The sequence below is a fragment of the Bos indicus x Bos taurus genome, chromosome 15, assembly GCF_003369695.1.
Source record: "Bos indicus x Bos taurus breed Angus x Brahman F1 hybrid chromosome 15, Bos_hybrid_MaternalHap_v2.0, whole genome shotgun sequence".
Taxonomy (NCBI): domain Eukaryota; kingdom Metazoa; phylum Chordata; class Mammalia; order Artiodactyla; family Bovidae; genus Bos; species Bos indicus x Bos taurus.
The window spans coordinates 55,012,495-55,030,637 of NC_040090.1; the positions used below are offsets into that span (position 1 = coordinate 55,012,495).

General features: G+C 59.5%; 1 protein-coding gene across 18 annotated transcripts in view; it reads right to left on the reverse strand.

Annotated features, from left to right (window-relative positions):
• Positions 1 to 18,143, reverse strand: part of PHLDB1 (pleckstrin homology like domain family B member 1) — a 48,753-nt gene that overhangs the window by 22,510 nt on the left and 8,100 nt on the right. For 11 of the 18 annotated variants that reach the window (XM_027563560.1, XM_027563559.1, XM_027563565.1 and 8 more), the window contains 7 exons: positions 10,242 to 10,367; positions 7,217 to 8,562; positions 4,421 to 4,702; positions 3,861 to 4,001; positions 3,615 to 3,752; positions 961 to 1,089; positions 443 to 598 (listed from right to left, as the gene is read on the reverse strand). In XM_027563560.1, the coding sequence (XP_027419361.1) occupies positions 443 to 598; positions 961 to 1,089; positions 3,615 to 3,752; positions 3,861 to 4,001; positions 4,421 to 4,702; positions 7,217 to 8,562; positions 10,242 to 10,367 (2,318 nt within the window). Of the gene's footprint in view, positions 1 to 442; positions 599 to 960; positions 1,090 to 3,614; positions 3,753 to 3,860; positions 4,002 to 4,420; positions 4,703 to 7,216; positions 8,563 to 10,241; positions 10,368 to 13,061; positions 13,217 to 18,143 lie in introns of those variants that run through there. The other 7 variants (XM_027563564.1, XM_027563576.1, XM_027563571.1 and 4 more) reach the window with 2 other exon arrangements.

Sequence of the window (18,143 nt, forward strand, 5' to 3'; positions counted from 1 at the left end):
CCCAAGTGATGCCTTTCTAGGACCCCAGGCTGGCTCTAATATCCAGATCTCAGGTCTGTGTCCCAGCACTTCAGCATCGGACAGAGACCTCCACAAGGGGCAAGCCTCCTCCTCAGCTCCCTCCTCCTTGTCCTCCATCTCCATCTCTCATTTCCCGGCCCAGCCAGTGCCCAGCTCCGAATGTGAGCCCCATCCACCTTCCACTGGAGGGGGGCGGGGAAGTTGGGGGGGGGGGGAGGGGGCGCGTGTCTGAGTTTCTAAACAATGGCTATTGTTGTTCCCTGAGTGCTTACTATGATCACCACATCCTATGCTGTTTCCACATACATCATCTCCTTTAATGATAACAACAGGGTGTTATTGTTCCTGTTTTACAGATGATGAGACCGAGGCTCAGCCAGGTGAGGTCAAGCCGGCACTGCCCGGGATGGGGCGGGCGCACCTTCCTCTTGGCGATGCTGCGGAGCAGTTCGGCCTTGCTCCGGAGCAGTCCCTGGCCCGCCAGCTCTCGCTCCTCCTCCACGCGGCTCTCCCGCTCCAGCTGCTGGAACTCCAAGTCCTCGAAGAGCTTCGTCTCCGTCTCCAGGGCCTCGGCCTCCTTGAATGACAGTGACAAAGGGGGTCGGGTAGTGCTCACGATCCCACTCTGTGCCTGGAAGGCCAGGCCACAGAGGGGAGAGCTCTGGGGGCTGGACCCGGGGAAACGGAGGCGGGGCCCTGCCCCCACCCTGCCCTCTTTCCTCCGCTCGGCCCTGCCGCTTTCCCGGGCAGCGCGGCCTGCAGCAGCAGAAAGGAGAACCTCCATCCCCAACCACCCCCATCCTTCCCTGTCCCCTCCAAGCCACAGCACCGACCCTGGCGTCCGGCAGGTACTGCAGGGCCCGGGCGCTCCCGGCCCACCGCTCCTCTCTTCCGGGCGGGCGGCCCTCGGGGGCGGGGAGGGGGGCTGGTGAAACTGACCCTTCTCAGCTGCTCCTGTAACTGTTCCCGCACTGACTCGGGGCAGTTATCGAGCTGCGTCTGGAGCTCGGCGTAGAGCGCCTGGCGGGCCTCCAGGTGCCTCCGTCCCGCGGCCAGCTCCGCCCTCTCCTGGTCGCCGGAGGCGGAGGGGGCGGGCACAGGGGAGAAACAGAACACACACTCCTCAACTCCGGCCCGGGGCCGCGGCGGCGCGGGGCGGGGCGCGGGGCGGGCGGGAGCAGAGAAGGCGGGGGAGAAAAGCAGCAGGATCGAAAGAGGAGACAGTCAAGAGGAGGAGGTGCAGACTGGGAAAGGCAAGGAGCCGGGGTGCGAGACCGGACTCAGGTGCAGGCGACGGTGTCCGAAGCAAGGGTGTGGGCCAGGCAGAAATGTTGGTCTCTTGGAGTCCCCTGAACTAGAGAGGTTTGGGGGATGGGGGGGTCCTACGAAGAGGCCCTCTGTTTTCTCTCCAAACCGCTCAAAGCCAAAGCTGGTTCCACATCACAAACCCGGAGCCTCCAGCTCCTGCCCCTCCCCTTCTCCCACTTGCCCAGAGACCAAAATTTAGCCCTGGAAAAAAAGAGAATTGGTGAGGGTTAAATCCAGGGGTTGGGTGTGAATTGCAAGCCGAGGATGTTGAAGCTACGGCAGTGCAGCAGTGCAGCGGAGGGGACCCCAACCCAACCCCCTTAGCCTCCCCCACTCCTGCCCAGGGTGGGGGTGGGGTGCTGGCTCTGCAGCCTGAACTTCAGCAGGATGAGGGTTGCAATTAGTTCGGCCGTCGCCATGGTAATAGGAGCCCCAGGAGTGGGTACAGAGAGGAGGTGGATGGCTCTGTCTGGGGTGAGATGACACCTCTGAGGGCGGGAAGGGGGATGAGGGGAGGGGCTGGTGAGTCACCCCCTCCGAAGGACAGGCAGAGGAGAGACTGTGATTACGGATTCCAAAGCCAGAGTGGGGCCATGGCCTGGGGCGGGCAGCTAAGGGAAACTTCTCCATTGCTGCCACCATGGCCACCACCATCTCCATCACCATCACCACCACCACCTCAAATAACTGGGCCCAGAGAGAAGGCAAAGTCCACACCTCAGGCAATGCCAGGGCAATGAGAAATGAGGCTAGGCAGATTCCTGCTAAAATGCTGAGCATCACCCCAGAGTCCTCCTGTTTCCTCTACCCACCCCTCTGTTCCATGAGGTTCCCATCCCCATCCAGGAGAGGGGGACATGATCAGGCCAGTTTCTGAGATCTAAGCACTTCCCCAGGCTTGGACTCAGCCTACGATGCCCTATAGGGAAGAGGCCTACCCCTTCTTCCCACCCTCTGGTTGGAGTATCTGCAGTTGGGAAGCCCCAGAGGAAAACTCAGAAGGGTAGCCACTGGTGGCAGAGAGCCTCTGTCCACACCCTCCCCGGCCATGCCACTACCACTGACCTCCTTACCCCTCTGCTCAGGAGGGAAGGCAGATGATGGCTGGACCTCAGCCTGCCTCTCCTCTGCACAGGAAACGGCCAACAGGCTATGGAGGCCGCACCCTGGCTTTTCCAACTGAGAGGAGGTCTTCAGGCCGAGAGGCTCCTCAGCCAAGCCAGCCTTCCCCATTCTTGGACCCCTCCTGCCAATGCCCCCTTGAGAAAATTCAGCTGTACCTGCTGTCCATTCCTTTCTGATCAAAACCCTGGGGTCCCACACCAAGAAAGGAAGGAGGCAACATTAGACGGGAGAGGCCAAGGGCACACAGGTGCCCATGGAGTTAGTGCAAAAGCAGGCATGGCTCAGCCCTGCCTGGGTGGGTGGCACTGGCAGTTAGGGGCATGCGGAGAGCCCAGGACAGTGATTAGAGAGGGCGTTAGTGCAGGCCTGGTTGGTAAGCGTGGAGTTAATTTGGCACAGAATTTGGGAGTGTGGTTTTGGGGGCCAGAGCCAAAGCTCAAAAAATAAAAAAATTTAAAAAGGATGGGAAGGTCAACGAATTTTTAAGAGCTTCAAAATTGAGGGGCAGGAGGAAGACACTCTCCAAAAAATCCAGAAGGAAAATTAATTCTTGGAAAAATACTGTCAAGTCCGGAAAGAGGTGGCCCCTCTCCACTTCGGAGCTTTTGGCACGTTGTTGGGCATCTTGGGAGTGGCTGGCACGGCCCCTGTGGGACGGAGCGGCCCCTGCAGGCTGGCAGGAAATCTGAAAGGGGCAGGGGCAGGAGCTGGGACCCCCTGGGATGGGAGGCTGCAGATCCTGAAGGCTCAGGGGAAGCAGAGACTTGCGGGACATCTCCCAAAGTTCACGTCCTGAGTCCCAGAGCCCTGCTTGGAGGGGATGGCCTCCAATGCGGGGGCTGGACCTGAATCAATCCCCAGCACCGGTCACCTGGGCAGTGCTCACCACCCAAGAAGGGGCTTTGACACTTCCAAGAAGGGGCACGGAGGGCCCAGAATGGCAGGCACCCAGGCACCCAGAGGGAGAACAGAAACCCAGGCAGAGGAGACCCCAGACACCAGCCCAGACCCTGGCAGCACCCTCCACGCCGGTACTTTCCACCGAGGACAAGGCCCCCTGCCCCTGCGGGATGGACAGTGAGGTAAGGGGTAAAGGGCCCCTCTCCTCTTCTCCCAGGCTGCTGGCGCCCAGCACGGAGCCAGGCCAGGTTGTGGGTTACCTTGTCCCTCTCCTTCTGGATGCTCGTCTCCAAGGTCACCAGCTTCTCCTGCAGCTGGTCCACCGCCTTCTGCTCTTTCTGCAGCAGCGCCCGCTCGGCCTCCCTCTCCCCCTGCAGAAGCGCCCGCTCCATTTCAGCCTGCAGATCACAGCAGGGTCCATGTCAAGGCCACTCAGGGCAGCTCAGGCCACGCTTGGGGTTATCACTGAGCCTGGGAAGAGTCCCACCCAGGGCCCTTGCTCTCACCTCTCGGGCCGACTCCTGCAGCTGCTGCTCCAGCTCCTTCACCCGGACTTTGAGCTGCTCTACTCGCCCCAGCACCTGAGCCCGCTCCTCTTCCAGGGCCAGCACCTCTCCCTGGAGCTTGGTGCCGGGGGCATCCTCGTGCTGGAGGGGAGGGGGGCCGTCAGCTTGGGGGAGCCTAGAGCCTCCCAGGACGAGACTAAGAAAATGGATCGCTGTGTCTCAGGACACTCAGAAGGAGCAGCTGGACTGAGAGGAGGAAATTCCCCTCCCTACAAGAAGAGCAACATGGCTCGGCTGCAGGGAATAAGGACTCAACGCTGAGAGCCAGGCCTGGGTGGGGCCCCGAGGAAAGGTAGGTCATAAAGCATATTTATGGCTTGGGAGACTCATCAGCACCTGCCCCTCTTCCTTGCCTCCTCATTTCTACACCTCTCAGCCCTGAGTGTCCCCGACTTCCGCTACTGCCTGCTCGCAGGGTCTTGGTACCCACTGCGTGCCTGCCTCCTCGGACCCCAGCCCCCAGCCACGGACCCCGCGCTCCAGCCCCCACTGGGTCCCACCTCCTGCTGGGTGCTCTCAGTGCTGCTGCACTCCTCCTTGAGATTCTCCTCGTCTGAGCGCTCCACACTCTCCCACAGGCGCTGGGCGGCGCCTCCAGGCTCCTCGCTGCCGCGCCCCGGGGCCCCAGTGCCCGCCGCGAGGCCTCGTGAGGGCCTCCGGCCGGCCAGGGCCAGGGCTGCGGCCGCCTCCCCTATGCTAGGCAGCTCCCCGGCCTCAGGTCCCCCGTCAGCCCGGCTGTACTCGGCGCACAGGTTCAGGATGGTCTCCAGGCGCTGGCGTTCCTGGGAGGGCGGACAGAGCAGGGCATGAGCGGACGGTCCTGGGGCCAGGAGGCTGCCCAGAACCAGGCTCGGCATCTTGTCAGGAGCTCGGATGCAGAATCAAGTCAGGAGAGCCCTGGGCCCAAGGTCTGGGGAGGCTGATGGAAGGAGGGCGGGCGCCCCAGGGCAGGCGGGGGGAACCAGGCTGTGCGCCCCCTGCCCAGGTGACCAGCGCCTCCTGCCTTCCTGTCTCCCTTCTCATTCTGCCCCAAGGTGGGTTTCCTGGTGGACACACAGGGACACACTCAGGAGCGCACGCTGGTGAGCACGTTCTCACTTAAGACCATGGTGAGAATACAGATAAACACTTCAGGTGTTCATGCGGACACGGATCCACGTTGATCCAAAGATACCAGGACCCACAGAGACCCCAACATAGCAGCACTGACACACACAAGGACACAGCACGAGCCCCGGCCTGCAATAACAGGCAGGCACACACAAAGACACCCGCCCTGACACGCACGGACGCACACTGGCACACACTCACACGGATAAGCACAGTCTAGCACACAGACAGGTGGGCGCCCACACAGACGCGGCTGGGACACAGATGCGGGGGCCCACAGGGGCCTGACGCGGGTTCACACAGCAAGGTGCTCAGGGCACGCACACCCTGCCGCGGCCCTACTCCTGTCTCAGCTCCCTGCCACCTCCTGGCAGCTCTCGGCCCCCTGCCAGCATGGGGGGCTGCTGCCTGGGTCCCTGGCCCAGCCACTCCATCTGCCCCGTCCCTGTACAAAGCCCACCCAGACACCTCCCAGGGGCCTTGGAGGTGAAGACGGGACAGTACAGGCATGCCCCGTCTTCCACTCATTACACCCCAGACTTGGAGCCTCCCCCAGGCTCCCTTGACTCCCTGGCGTCCCACCACCTCTGGTGTCTCTCACCACGGTTTGGTCAGGACCTCCCCCAGACACTTACCCAGCTTCCCTCCTGCTGCTTGCCCAGTTCCATGGCATGAAAACCAGGAACAGAGTCTCAGCACCCAGGAGGCTGGGCCAGTGCCCCCGCCCCTGCCCCAGGACACAGATAAGCGGCCCGGTTGAGGTGGGAGGAGCAGGGCAGGCAGCCTCTGAGATTTAAAGTGGCAGGTGGGGCAGGTCAGGGCTGGTGAGGCACCTGGGGGTGGGGTGGGGCAGTGGCGGGAAGGCTGAGTGGAGCTGAGGGAGGCTGGGCCCACCACTCTGCCTGCGCCAGGCTCATTATCCCCCCTCCAGAATGAGACCCCAGGGCGGGTCAAGCATTCTCATCTAGGCCAAGGCAAAAACATAGAAGATACGGCCGTGGAAGAGACTGGGGGGTCCTGCCTCATCCTTCCCCGACACCCCCGCCCCAACACACACACTGTCCCACACCCTCACCTCACCCAAAGCTGTCCCAGCCTCTTTCTTCCAAAAGGGCTCCAGACAAACCTCCTCTGTTCTGATTCTCCTTAAACTAATCCTTGGGTCCCGGGGCCCCCAGGGACCCTGCTCTCCTGCTCACAAGGGAGAGAGGGCAGAAGCTATTTCCCTGTGCATGTGCTCCAGGGTACAGACACCAGCCAGAGCCCCCACGCTCCCTGCGCTATCTGGGGAATCCCAGCCCCCACCCAGCTCAGATGCCATCTCCAGGACAGCTGCCCAGAGCCACACCCGGCCCCCAAATACACCCATGCGTGCGTGTGCGTGCGTGCGCACACACACACACACAATTACTGTCACACAGACTGGCCACAGATCAGCCAGGGCTGCCTACCGTGTTTTCTGCTTCTCCCCCCATCTCAGATGATCCTGCGTAGGCTAAGGTGAGCAGCTCCCACCCATTGAGAGGCCAAAGAGAAACAAAGGGCAGCCCACTCCGGTATTTTTGCCTGGAAAATTCCACGGACAGGTAGTCCGGCAGGCTACAGTCCATGGGGTCATAAAGAGTCGGTCATGACTAAGCGGCTAAACAACCACCACAACAAAGGGAAGCAAGAAAGAGGGACCAGAGGCTTTTTTAAAGAAAAGCCTGGAGAAGACAGGAGAGAAAGACAGGAGGTATGGGTTCCAAGTCCAGTTCTGCCAGGACGTGCTGTGTGACCTTGAACAAATCCACTCCCCTCTCAGGGCTTCAACCTTCTAGTCATTAAGCCCTGCGTTCTCAAACTGAGAGGTACAAAGCTTCATCCTAAACATGGTGTGTTTTCCTAGAGCTTCCCTGTATTCTAGTAAATCATGTGAAATGTTAACTTACACGTGAAAACAAACACTGTGTCACAGAATAAATGCAAAGTTAGCATGCGTTTGAAGTCAGGCCTTAGAGACCTCAAAGGAAGTTCTTCAGGGGACAAAGCTTTGGCATCCAGGTCACTGCGGTGTATCCTGGAAGTGGAGAAGCCTGGGAAGCCCAGGCTCTGTCCACACACCCCTCCCTCTTTGCCAGCTGGCCCGCCCACACCCTGGCAGAACCCCTGTTGTGATGCCCGCAGCCTCCCTGGCATACGCTCACCAGCCTCTCCATCTCCTGCTCCCGAAGCCGCTCTTGGCGCTGCCGCCGGTGGTACTCCAGGAGGTCATCCTCATTGTCACTGATCTCCGTGATGCTGTTTTTCCGCTCCCGGGTGACAGGCACCCGCAGGTCCCCGCTGGAGAGCTTCCTCTGGGCGCGGGGGCTCTGGCGGGGTGAAGCCCCAGTCAAGGAGCCCAGGCTGTAAGCCGGGCTCAGCCTGCCGCTGAAGCTGCCCTTGCGGGGTGCTAGGGACTCCCCGAGTGTGGGCGAGGGGCTCCGTGTCCTACGGCCCCGGGCCCCCAGTGTCAGGGAGAAGTCCTCCGGTGAAGCCCCGTGGGCTGCCCAGCGCCGGGGGCGGGGGCTTTCTGCCACTTCCCTGGTTAGTTTGGGATCTGGGGCAGTCCGGGTGGACACGGGGGAGAGAGCCCTGCGGGACAGAGATGGGCTCAAGGGAGGCAGTTCTCTCATGCTGTCCAGGCCCCGCCGGCCTAGGCGGGGGCTCTCTGGAGGCTGCAGGGTGCGTGTGGCTGAGCCATCCGAAAACGTTCGGCCTACCAGCTGGCGTGAGGGGCTGGTGGTCAGCACCCGCTCAGCGCCTGGCAGCTCCCGGAAAGGGCTAGGAGGGCGGTCCTGGAGCGTGCCAATCTTGTTTCGGGGAGCAGGGACTGGCGGCTGAAACTTGGGGCTGCCAGGAATGCTGGTGGGCGGGCCCCGGGCACCGGAAGCTGGGTATTCACTCAGACTGATCGCCACCACGGGCAGCTGCCCACCTGGCCGGGGGCTCTCGGTGGCTCTGCGGGCCTCGGCCAGGACGGTGGCTGCAGGGCTGTCTGTCAGCAGACCTCGGAGACCAGGGCTGGGAGGCCTCTCGTGACCCCCCTTCCTGCCCAGCCGAGGGCTCTCAGAGGGGCGAGCGCCGCTCGGTCGGGACTGTGGGGGCTGCAGGCCCAGATGGTAGCTGGAGGACCGGGCGGGCACCAGGGGGGGCAGGGAAGGTGCTGGTTCCTGCCCACTGGGTGAGTGGCTGGCACAGCTCCCACTACTGGCTGGCGAGGAGAGTGGAGAGAAGGCTGGAGAAGTGTTCTCATAGCTGGAGCCCACAGACATGGCACCCGGGCTGGTTGGGGGGGACAGCAGGTAGCGCCCGCCATTGGCCATTGGTGATAGTGGAGATGTTGCGGCAGGCTTCTTGCCAGCAGCTCCAGGCTCCTCTAGCACCAGTGAGTCCATGATTTCCTGCAGGTCCTTCTCAATAGAGCTCACCAGGGAACTGTGGCTGCCACAGGCAGAGGGTCCCCGGCTTGCATGCTGCGGGGTATGGTTCCCGTTCACCAGGCTTTCTGATTCTGTGAAGGGAATGCAAACAGCCTCAGGCCCTATCTTCACCTCCTGGGCCCTAGGGAGCTGCATATACACAACAGCCAGCGCTCCCCACTTCCTGCGAGCAAGGCGGGGCTGCCAAGGCCCTAGAAAAGAAGCCAGGAGATCCTGGGGCCAGCTCTGCCACTGACTGCTGCTGCACCACCTTCCCCAAATCGCCTGGCCTTGGTTCTGCCTCCTCTAAAGGAAGAGGGCTCTTCTGGCTCTAACATTTTATGACTTAGGTCACAACAGTGCCAGGCACTTTTAGGTTCCTCCCTGTCTTGGTTTCCCCAACCTCCTTGACCTCTCCATCAGAAAGGGCAAGCACGCATTCTACAAAGAGCAGCGGGGTGTGCATTCTACAAAGAGCAGCGGGGTGTGCTAGGGAGCGGGCCAGAAGTTCCAGGGGGTCAACATGCAGCCGAGACCCAGGAAAACACACACACACACACACAGCCTCCAGGGCTGGGTGACGGTGTGTGCGGCAGCACTCTATCCAATCAGAGGCAAGGGAGGGGCCTGGCCCTGAAGGCCAGTTCCTGGAAGCCAGGCTGGCCAGCAACTAGATGCAGCTCAGGGCCCCCAATTAGACCATTAAGCCACACCAGCAGGAGCCTACTTTTGCCCTGCCCCAGCCCTCGTCAACCAACCACGAGTCTCTGGAACCACTGCCCCAAACAGCTGAGGGAGTGGCATGACAATCTAAGGTAGGGTAGAGCTACCCAGGGAGTGGACTGGGAACCCAGGCTTCTGAGCCCCCAAGGGCCTAGTATACAGGACACAGAGGAGAAGGGAAAGCCTCTGCAAGCCTGAGTCTGGTCCAAAATTATGGGGGCTGTGTGGGACCAAGGCAGAGGAGTTGCCATGGATACTGGTGATCCCAGTGAGCACCCATCTTTCCTCATATCCCCAGGCAATCCATTGAAACCACTGATGCCAGCCCACTAGATGTCCCTGACACACGTGTCCACCTGTCCCAGTACCACGATGACCCCTGTCACCCAACAGCCATCTGAATGCCTGTGCAAAGTCTGGGGTGGCAGGCCTATGGGCAGCCTCCTGGTCTGCACCCCACCCCCAAGGCAGCTGGGCTGACGTGGGGGCTGTGCTGGTTCCCTGGGACAATCACCGACTCTCCTCTAGGGATCAATAATTCACACACAAAGTGCAGCTGCTCCACTGAGTCATCAGTTGGCATGGCATGGCATGGCCTGGGGGTGGGGCAGAGCCCAAAGACAAGATCACAAGCAGGTGGGAGCCCCCCCCCCCGCTCCCAGAGCTCACAACATCTCAGTCTGATGCTTCCTTCTGCACCCTCAGGCAGCCCTCAAGGGTGAGGATCCCTGGTGGTAACATAAGAGGGTCAGGGTCCCAGATACCGAGGTGACACCGTCCAGGGCAGTTGGACACAGACTGGCAGAGCACCCCCCCCATCCCTCAGGCACATGATTCTCCCCAGTTCCAGCCAAGCAGCACTTCTTGGATCTCTCCCCGTGGCCAGACTGCCTGGCACTCTCCCCCAGCGGCCCATGGCAGGTGGCAGCAAGCCCAGATCATGGGTATCGTCCCGCCCTGACACTACAAGTGTGGCTGGAGTCGGCAAGGGGGAGGACTGTCCACGGGGTGCCACCAAACCAGCCACCTGCCCCAAGTGGGTACCTACCTGGGCCAGGACTATACGGGGGGCCAGGGGCCCGGCCCCCTGCCGGGATCATGCTCTTCATCCACTTGGCTTCAGCTGGGTGGTTAAAGCGGAGGAAGGTGGACTGACCCAGACACAACATGCAGCCTGCAGAGAAAGCACACGCTCAGAGGGGCAGGGCAGGGCTGAGGCAGCCTTCAGCCCGCAGCGCCGGCAGGCTCACCCCAGGCTCCGAAGAGCCATCCCCACCTGGACTCCCAGCAGCCACATGGTCCACCCCTGACTCAGCCTGTGCCTGAGGCCCCAGCCCGGCTCCACAGCACACGGCCGAATGGAAAGAGCACTGGCTTCTAAGTCCTAGTCCTAAACTTTCTTCATTACCACCTGTGAGATCTTCGGGGAAAGTCACTTCACCTCCCTGAGTCTAATTCTCTCAGCAGAAAAATGAGGACAATACCACTGACTTGCAGAGTTAAGAGACAGTGTATGTCAGTGCTCTGTCAATGGAGAAGGTTCTCCAGAGAACACAGACCCCCACATGCCCCCACCCAACCTGGACTCATGATCCATCTATCTGCCACTTGGGTGGAAGGGTCAGTTCGAGAGGTGGCAACTTCCAGGATCACAAACAAGCTCTGAGACAGGACATGGGGAAACACACCATGGATCCGTCAGATGCCCCGGCCACCCTTTCTGACCATCGAGAGCGACCGCCACCCTCTTTCCCTCTGTCGAAGCATTCTGTGGCCTGACATTGTCCCGCTCCGTGGACTCTCCTGCAGTGTAGCCAAGCCTAGGCCAATGGGCCCAGCCTCGGCCAAGCACATTCCCAGGCAGTAGACACAAGCCCAATCCTGCCCAGGAAGTGCGAGTGCATGGAAGGGGGAGGGCATAGGGGAGTCAGAAAACATAGCCGGGGGCACTGGGAGTGTGCACGGTGACAGGTGTGCCCACAGCACCTAAGCCTGTCTGGCAGAATTCCTCTTCCCGCCACACCAGGGGCTGGAGCACTTCTGCCTAAGATGCTCTGTTGGGAGAAGCCAGAGACCTGGTGCTCTCTACCACCCACCCTTCCAAATCTGTCCACATCCTTGGCCCCTGGCCCCAGGCTCCTATCTACCCAATCTGCTGCCACTTGGCACCCCAAGCTTCATGCCAGTCTGAGCTAAGACTGGCAGGGAATTCTACATTCCTGGATGCTGAGACAGTTCAACTCAGGCAGGCCACAGGGGCATAGGGCATCCTGGGCCATGTGGGGTACCTTGGCGGGCCCCCCAACTGAGAAGCTCAGCAGCCTGTCGGAGGGATCCTAGGTATTGCCATGGATGGGGGGCTAGCAGGCTAAGAAGCCCACAGCAGATAACAGATTAGACAAAACCGCCCACTTCGTTGGTATACCCACAGGCCCTCCCAGGCGGGCGGGCACAAACAATTCTAAAGGCTGATGGGTGGTTAGGAAAGGAGGGAGCCTTCCCTGCCAAGCCACCAATCAGAGGAGCTGATCACAGAGTAATTATAACCAGAATAAATATTAGCCAGCCACACCGTCCACCTAATTACAACCACAGCTGTTTCAGACAGAACCCTGCCATTCCCATCCCCCTCCTTCCAGCCATTTAACAAGCTAATTAATGATGAGTTCGCAGGGTCTAGACAGACCCACTCAACCCTAGGTTGACTGGGGGGTGGGGGGGCAGAAGGGGGCAGCTCAGGAGCCTGACCACACAGTCCAGACTGGGAAGGACCGGGGAGTCTGGGTGGATTCCAGCCCATCAGTGCCAGGCCCACCCAAGGAGGGTGTAGGCAGGTAGGGACCCTCAGCTCTGGCTCCTCTAGCTGTGAGTCCCCTGTCCCCTCCTCTGCCCCTCACCCTCCTCTATAAGAGGGGTGTGGCCATGCTGCCTCCCCAGCTATAAATAGGTGATGCCAGGCAGCAGAGCTGGATCTGTATTAATAGAGCAGGCAAGAGGGCAGCAGGACTGATTGTAGCCCAGCTCCTGCCCAAATTAACTTTCTATTTGCACTCAGGGGCCCCAGGCACTGCCCCTACTCTTGTCCCGTGCCCCCGGGGGCCTGGTCAGCCTGTTTCTGGGAAGAAACCTCCTCTCTGCTCACTCCTGCCCCGCACCGCCAAAGGTCAGCCCACGCAGGAAACCCCAGAACCCCTCCTCATCCAGGGAAAGTTGTTTTCCTGTCCCCCCTCCCCAAAGGGGCTCAGGGCCCAGCTGCGTGCAGGTGGGTAAAGGAGCTGCACATCTGGAGGGGAAGAAACGGGGCCAAGGAGAGGGTGGGTCCTTTCTCTGAGAGATGCACACTGCACACAAACACACCTACACACTCAGAAACACACAGACGCACCCAGAGACAGCAGACAGTCTCACACACTCAGAGCGACAGTCAACTGCCCTGCTGGCCACACAAACAGAATGAACTGGCCGAAAGGAGGCTGGGTGTGGGGAAGACCAGAGAAAGGGCCTTGGCCCCTTCCATCAGAGACCCCTCTTCGCCGTAAGACAGGCTCCCCTAGTCCTAACCAGGAACCCTCTACCCCATGGAGAGGCAGGTCCCACGGAGGGGACCACCGAGCGCGGGTTAGGAAAGATGAAGCCTGCCCCGCTGAGGAGTGGCCCCGAACCCAGACGCCCCACTTGGATATGTTCAGGGCTCGCTCCCTCTCTCACACACACACACCCGAGTCTCGCAGCCTCAGGCTCCCAAAGTGGGGCTGGGGACCCGATCCCCCTCCTGGCATGCCTCCCCACCCCCTCCACGCCCCTCCCAGCCAGAGCTGCTCAGCGCCGGGCTGCCGGGGCTGCGGCGGCTGGGGGGCTGAGGACTCACCACCGAATTCGGACCTCCGCACGGCTTGCCCCCGCTAACCCCGGCCCTGCAGGTCCCCGGCCCGCCCCGGGCCTTTGAGGGGGCGGGCCGACCTCCCGCCGCCGGCTCCCGGCTCGGAGCGGCGAGGCAGCGAGGCGGCGAGCAGCCACCAATGCCCGGGGAGGGGCGGGCCGGCCACCGGCGGCGGGGGAAGGGAGCCAGGAGGGAGGGACAAAGGATAGGAGGAGGGGAAGAGGAAGTGATGGAGGAGCGGAGGGGAGCGGGATGGAGGGAGCGGGGCGGGGCGCGGCGGGGCACGCGCCCATGGAGCCCGCCGGGGTCCCGCAGCCCGGGGTGGGGGCAGAAGTGCGGCGGGGAGGAAGCGTTCACGAGAGAGGACAGAGAGAAGGAAAGGGGAGGGACACAGAGGCCAGAGGGTGAGGAGCCAGGAGGCAGAAGTGAGGAGAAGCGGGGGTCTCACTGAGAGCCCTCTGCGGTGAGAAGTCACCAGACACCGGGAAGGGGCCAGGCCGGCCCCCAGGTCAGCGTGGGCAGGCTGGCCTTGGTGACAGCAGAGGTTAAGCTCTGACATTCCATGGCTCCACGTATTAGAGAGAAGCCTCAAGCCAGTCAATCCTAAAGGAAATCAACCCTGGATATTCATTGGCAGGACTGATGCTGAAGCTCCAGTACTCTGGCCACCTGATGTGAAGAGCTGACTCCCTGGAAAAGACCCCAATGCTGGGAAAGATTGAGGGCAGGAGGAGAAGGAGGCGACAGAGGATGAGATGGTTGGATGGCATCATTGACTGGATGGACATGAGTTTGAGCAGACTCCAGGAGATAGTGAAGGACAGGGAATTCTGGTGTGCTGCAGACCGAGGGGTCACAGTCCAACCCGACTGAGTGACTGAAGAACAATATATTAGAGAAGAGTGAAAGTCCCAGGAATCCAGCCAGGTCACTGGGTCCAGCTCTGGCCCTCAGTCTGCCACTGTGACAAGTGGGAGTTCAGGCCGAGGCAGTGCTCTGGGAACAATCTTGAGTCTAGCTCCTGTCTCCACCCTATACACCTCTTCTTCTGCCCTACCCCCACTCCTCACACTCTCAGCAGTCCACCTCACCCCATGACCCAAACTGGACCCAGGAACTGCCTCTTCCAAGCCAGCCCATTTCCTTGGGTTCCGGAAGCCAACTCACCCCTTCCCAACCACAACCAAGTGTGCAAAGAGCTCCAGCAAAGAGCTCGCCCACCCCAAGGAGGTACCTTACCGCCTGGAAAGAGTGCCACCCACCTCTGGAACCCCTGGGACCATGCTGAGGTTCTGGGCCAGGCAAGTAACCACCAACCAGCCTCAGTCCCAGAAAATTCCTCGCATTCCAGGACCTGGTGTCTGGACACCAGAACCTTAAGGGACACGCTGTGTTCTATCAGACGTCCTCTGTATGCTCAGAGCTCACACAGCCCCACACATTTTCTCTCAAATACACACCAACACCTGCTCAGCCAGACACCACTCAACTGTGCACACTCTGAATCACACAGACACCCCAGTTAGTGTGTCTCATACACATTTATTCTCCAGCACACAACCCCACAGGCACCAGTCCTTCTCTTGGTTCCACACTCACTCAGGCACAGATAGCCTTTCACTCAGTCTTGGAGAGACTCTGAAATCAAAAGTCCACTTCCTGGGACTTCCCTGGTGGTCCAGTGGCTAAGACACCACGTTCCCAATGCAGGGGGCCTGGGTTCAATCCCTGGTCAGGGAACTATATTCCACATGCAGCAACTAAGACCAGGAGTAGCCACGTAAATAAATATTTTGAAAATATTTTTATTTATTTATTTGACTGCACCAGGGGAAGCAGACCCCTGCATTGGGAGCACAGAGTTTTAGCTACCAGACCACGAGGGAAGTCCCAATAAAGAAATATTTTTAAAAAGCCATTTCCTTCCATAACTTAAAAAAAAAGTCAACCTCCTTAGAGAAACAATCAATTTTTTCACCCTCGCTGAACACCTACCCACACTGCCATACTACGCACACACACACTCACACACGCATGCACGCACATGCATGCACACACTCACATATGCACAGGCAATTCATTCCCCTTCTGAAGGAAAAAGGAAAACCATATAGGGTCAAATGCAAAATAGGGGGAGGCTTAAAAAAAAACCTCCTCAGGAAATGTGATTCATCGGTCTGGAAACTGTGACGACCAGCTGGACAGACCCAGACAGACACAGAGGACACTGCCAGGGAGAAACAGGGCAGGAGGCAGGCACACAGAAGTGGGGAGCTAGGAGCTTTTGTTTTTTCTCTCCCTCCTTTGAGCTTTATTAGTCGAGATCTTTATCAGTCTCATCGCAGAGGACAGTCTGAGGACAGTCTGTGGGAGACTTCCCTCCCATTTCACAGAAGGACTGACAGCTGGGTGGAAGAGGAAGCAGTTCATCGTCCTGGATCCCAGAGGGAGGCAGCTGTATTACTCAGGAATCCTGGCTCCCAGAAGCCCGTACCCACCAGCAAGGGGCCCGGGGAGCAAAGGAGACTCGGAGGAGGCTCAGAGGCAGGGGCTGGCAGCAAATGGCTCCCAGAAAGTAGGGGACCTTCTGTCTAGACAGCCTGGGCCCCGCGCTGCGTGGCTTTCTGGGTCCTTCCCTACTGGGTCCCCTCCCGGATCTTTCATGTGGTCTGGCACTGTGGTCTCAGGGTGGGGCAGCCTTGACCCAGATTAAGATTCCTCCTCATTTCCTTGGTCATCTTCCCAGCTCCATCTGCCTCTTGCTCTGTAGAGAGAGGGCTGCCTGGGATGTCCCAAGGTACCTGGGGACAAGGCTGGAAGCAGGATCTTCCTGGTTCCCTCCCGTCAGGGCCCCGTGGCCATAGCTTTCACTCAAGTTGGGGTTGGCATCTATTTTCTGCCTGCTTCCCTCCCACCCGTCCCCTGGCCCAGACATATTCCTGCTTGAAGAGCCTGTCACTGCCACCCTGCTCGTTATGACGTGTGCCTCTCCAAGTTGCCTATGGCTGGGCACAGTGCCCAGAATGATGCAGCCAATGACCGGCACAGCCAGAGAGGGCTCCTTGTTATTTCTAGGGTAGTCCTCTGGTTTTTCAAAGAGGGGTCCCCTCCCCCACCAAGGCTGGATCAGGGAACAAGGCAGGGAAAATGGTTCTCTTGCGCATATGCCCACAGATAGGCCAGTGGTCAGTGGGTTCTCCTATCTTCACGGAGCACACCCGTGGACGGTCTGGTACCACCAGCCCTGAGTTCACCCTGCTCCCCACTTGAACACTCTGATCCATAAACACAGGGAAGGACACAAACACAGAGATACACAAGTCCAGAGTCACAAACACATCCGGAGATACATAAACACACTCCAGTTACACAGTTACAGAGATAGCACTTGCACCCCCGAGCCACCCAGTTTCCAGGGAAACGCACTCCCAAGAATGTCCGGAGTGGGGCCAGGCAGGGCTGGGCTTGGTGCCTTGCCCCAGAGATGAGACAAGGAAACCCTTAGCTCCTGGAGCCCAGAGGAGGGGTAGTGCTGGGGAGAAGAACACCCGTTCCTTTGTGCCTCTGCCTACCCCTCCCCAGGCTGCCAAGCTTCTGAGACAGGCTAGCCTAGACAAGGCGGCTATGGGGTGGGAGGCAGGGAAAGGGAAGGGGTTTAGGGTCAGGAGAGAGTGGGAGGGTACATACTTGGCAGGGTGGGCTTCTGGCTGCGGAAGAGTTGAGGGTCACTTGGGCCACAGGAAATGCCTGAGAATTCCATCTCAGCCCAGGCCCTCCCTCTTCCCACGGAGCTAAATGCTGCCCTGGAAAGACCAGGCGGGAGAGACCTACAGAGCATGGGTTCCTCCACCCTGCTCACAACACACAGGGACAGAGCGTTCTTGCTCAGGAACATGAGGGATTTGGGGGTGGGCTCTTTCTCCAGCTTTCTCTGAACTCTGCCCCTGCCTCTCCTTGCTGCTCTGCTGTCTCACTTTCATGTACCCAAATCTTGGGGAAGATGCTCTCTTTGAAATGGAAGAGGACAGTCTGCAGCCAGATGGCAGCACGGCCAAAGCCCCAATTTACTGGGGTGGGGGGGTCCCTCTTTAGCTGGAGTCAGATAAAAGGGAGAGATAACAGGCCCTCTGGAAGAGACGAGGGCCGGTTTGCTGCTGCTGATGGAGTCAGCTGTCCCCTCATATCACACACCCAAGGGCAGGTCTTCTGGGTCAGCCATGAAGGAAGAGACCCCACGGGGTGTGAAGAGCAGGAGAGAGGGAGACAGTGGAGAGAGTGGGATTTCCCCTGCCAAGGAGCTTCTTGCCAGTAAGAGGTGAGTGTGCTTAGTGGCTCAGTCATGTATGACTCTTTGCGACCCTATGCACCGTAGCCCACCAAGCTCCTCCATCCCTGGGATTCTCAGGCAAGAACACTAGAGTGGGTTGCCATATCCTCCTCCAGGGGATCTTCCTGACCCAGGGATGGAACCCACGTCTCCGGTGTCTCTTGCATTGGCAGGCGGATATTCTTTACCACTGAGCCATCTGGGAAGCCCAGTAAGAGGTAAGCGTCCCCAGAAAACACTGCCAGGACATTGGTCCTCCTACTTAGAGCCGGGCTTAGTCCAAAGCTCCCATCCTTTACGGCTACCCAAGCCCACTTTTCACATCCCCCTAATATGATGCTTCACTGTATACACTGATGCCCAGGGCAAACACACCTGATCTATCAGAGTGCTACCTGGGTCAAGCCCTTCCTTACCTGCCTCATCACCATAGTAACAGGAGGCCCAGTTTTTAGAGCTCCCTTATACCACAAAGAGACCTGTTCCTTTGGGAAACGGGGTGGTAAAGACATTCGTGACCCAGACGCTGTTGTCAACAGTGTTTTAACAGGAGTGAGCATGTCCTCGGATTTTTTTGCCCTTGTCCCATCCCCATTGTCCTGATCTTCCAACCTCAACAGCTTTTTAGAACACCTCCCTCTTGGCATCGTGGAACCATGCCATTTTTCCCCTCGCTGCTCCTTCAGCTCTTCTCGCCTAACAACCATTAGCGACCACTGCACAGCTCCCCGTGTCCTCCGAGA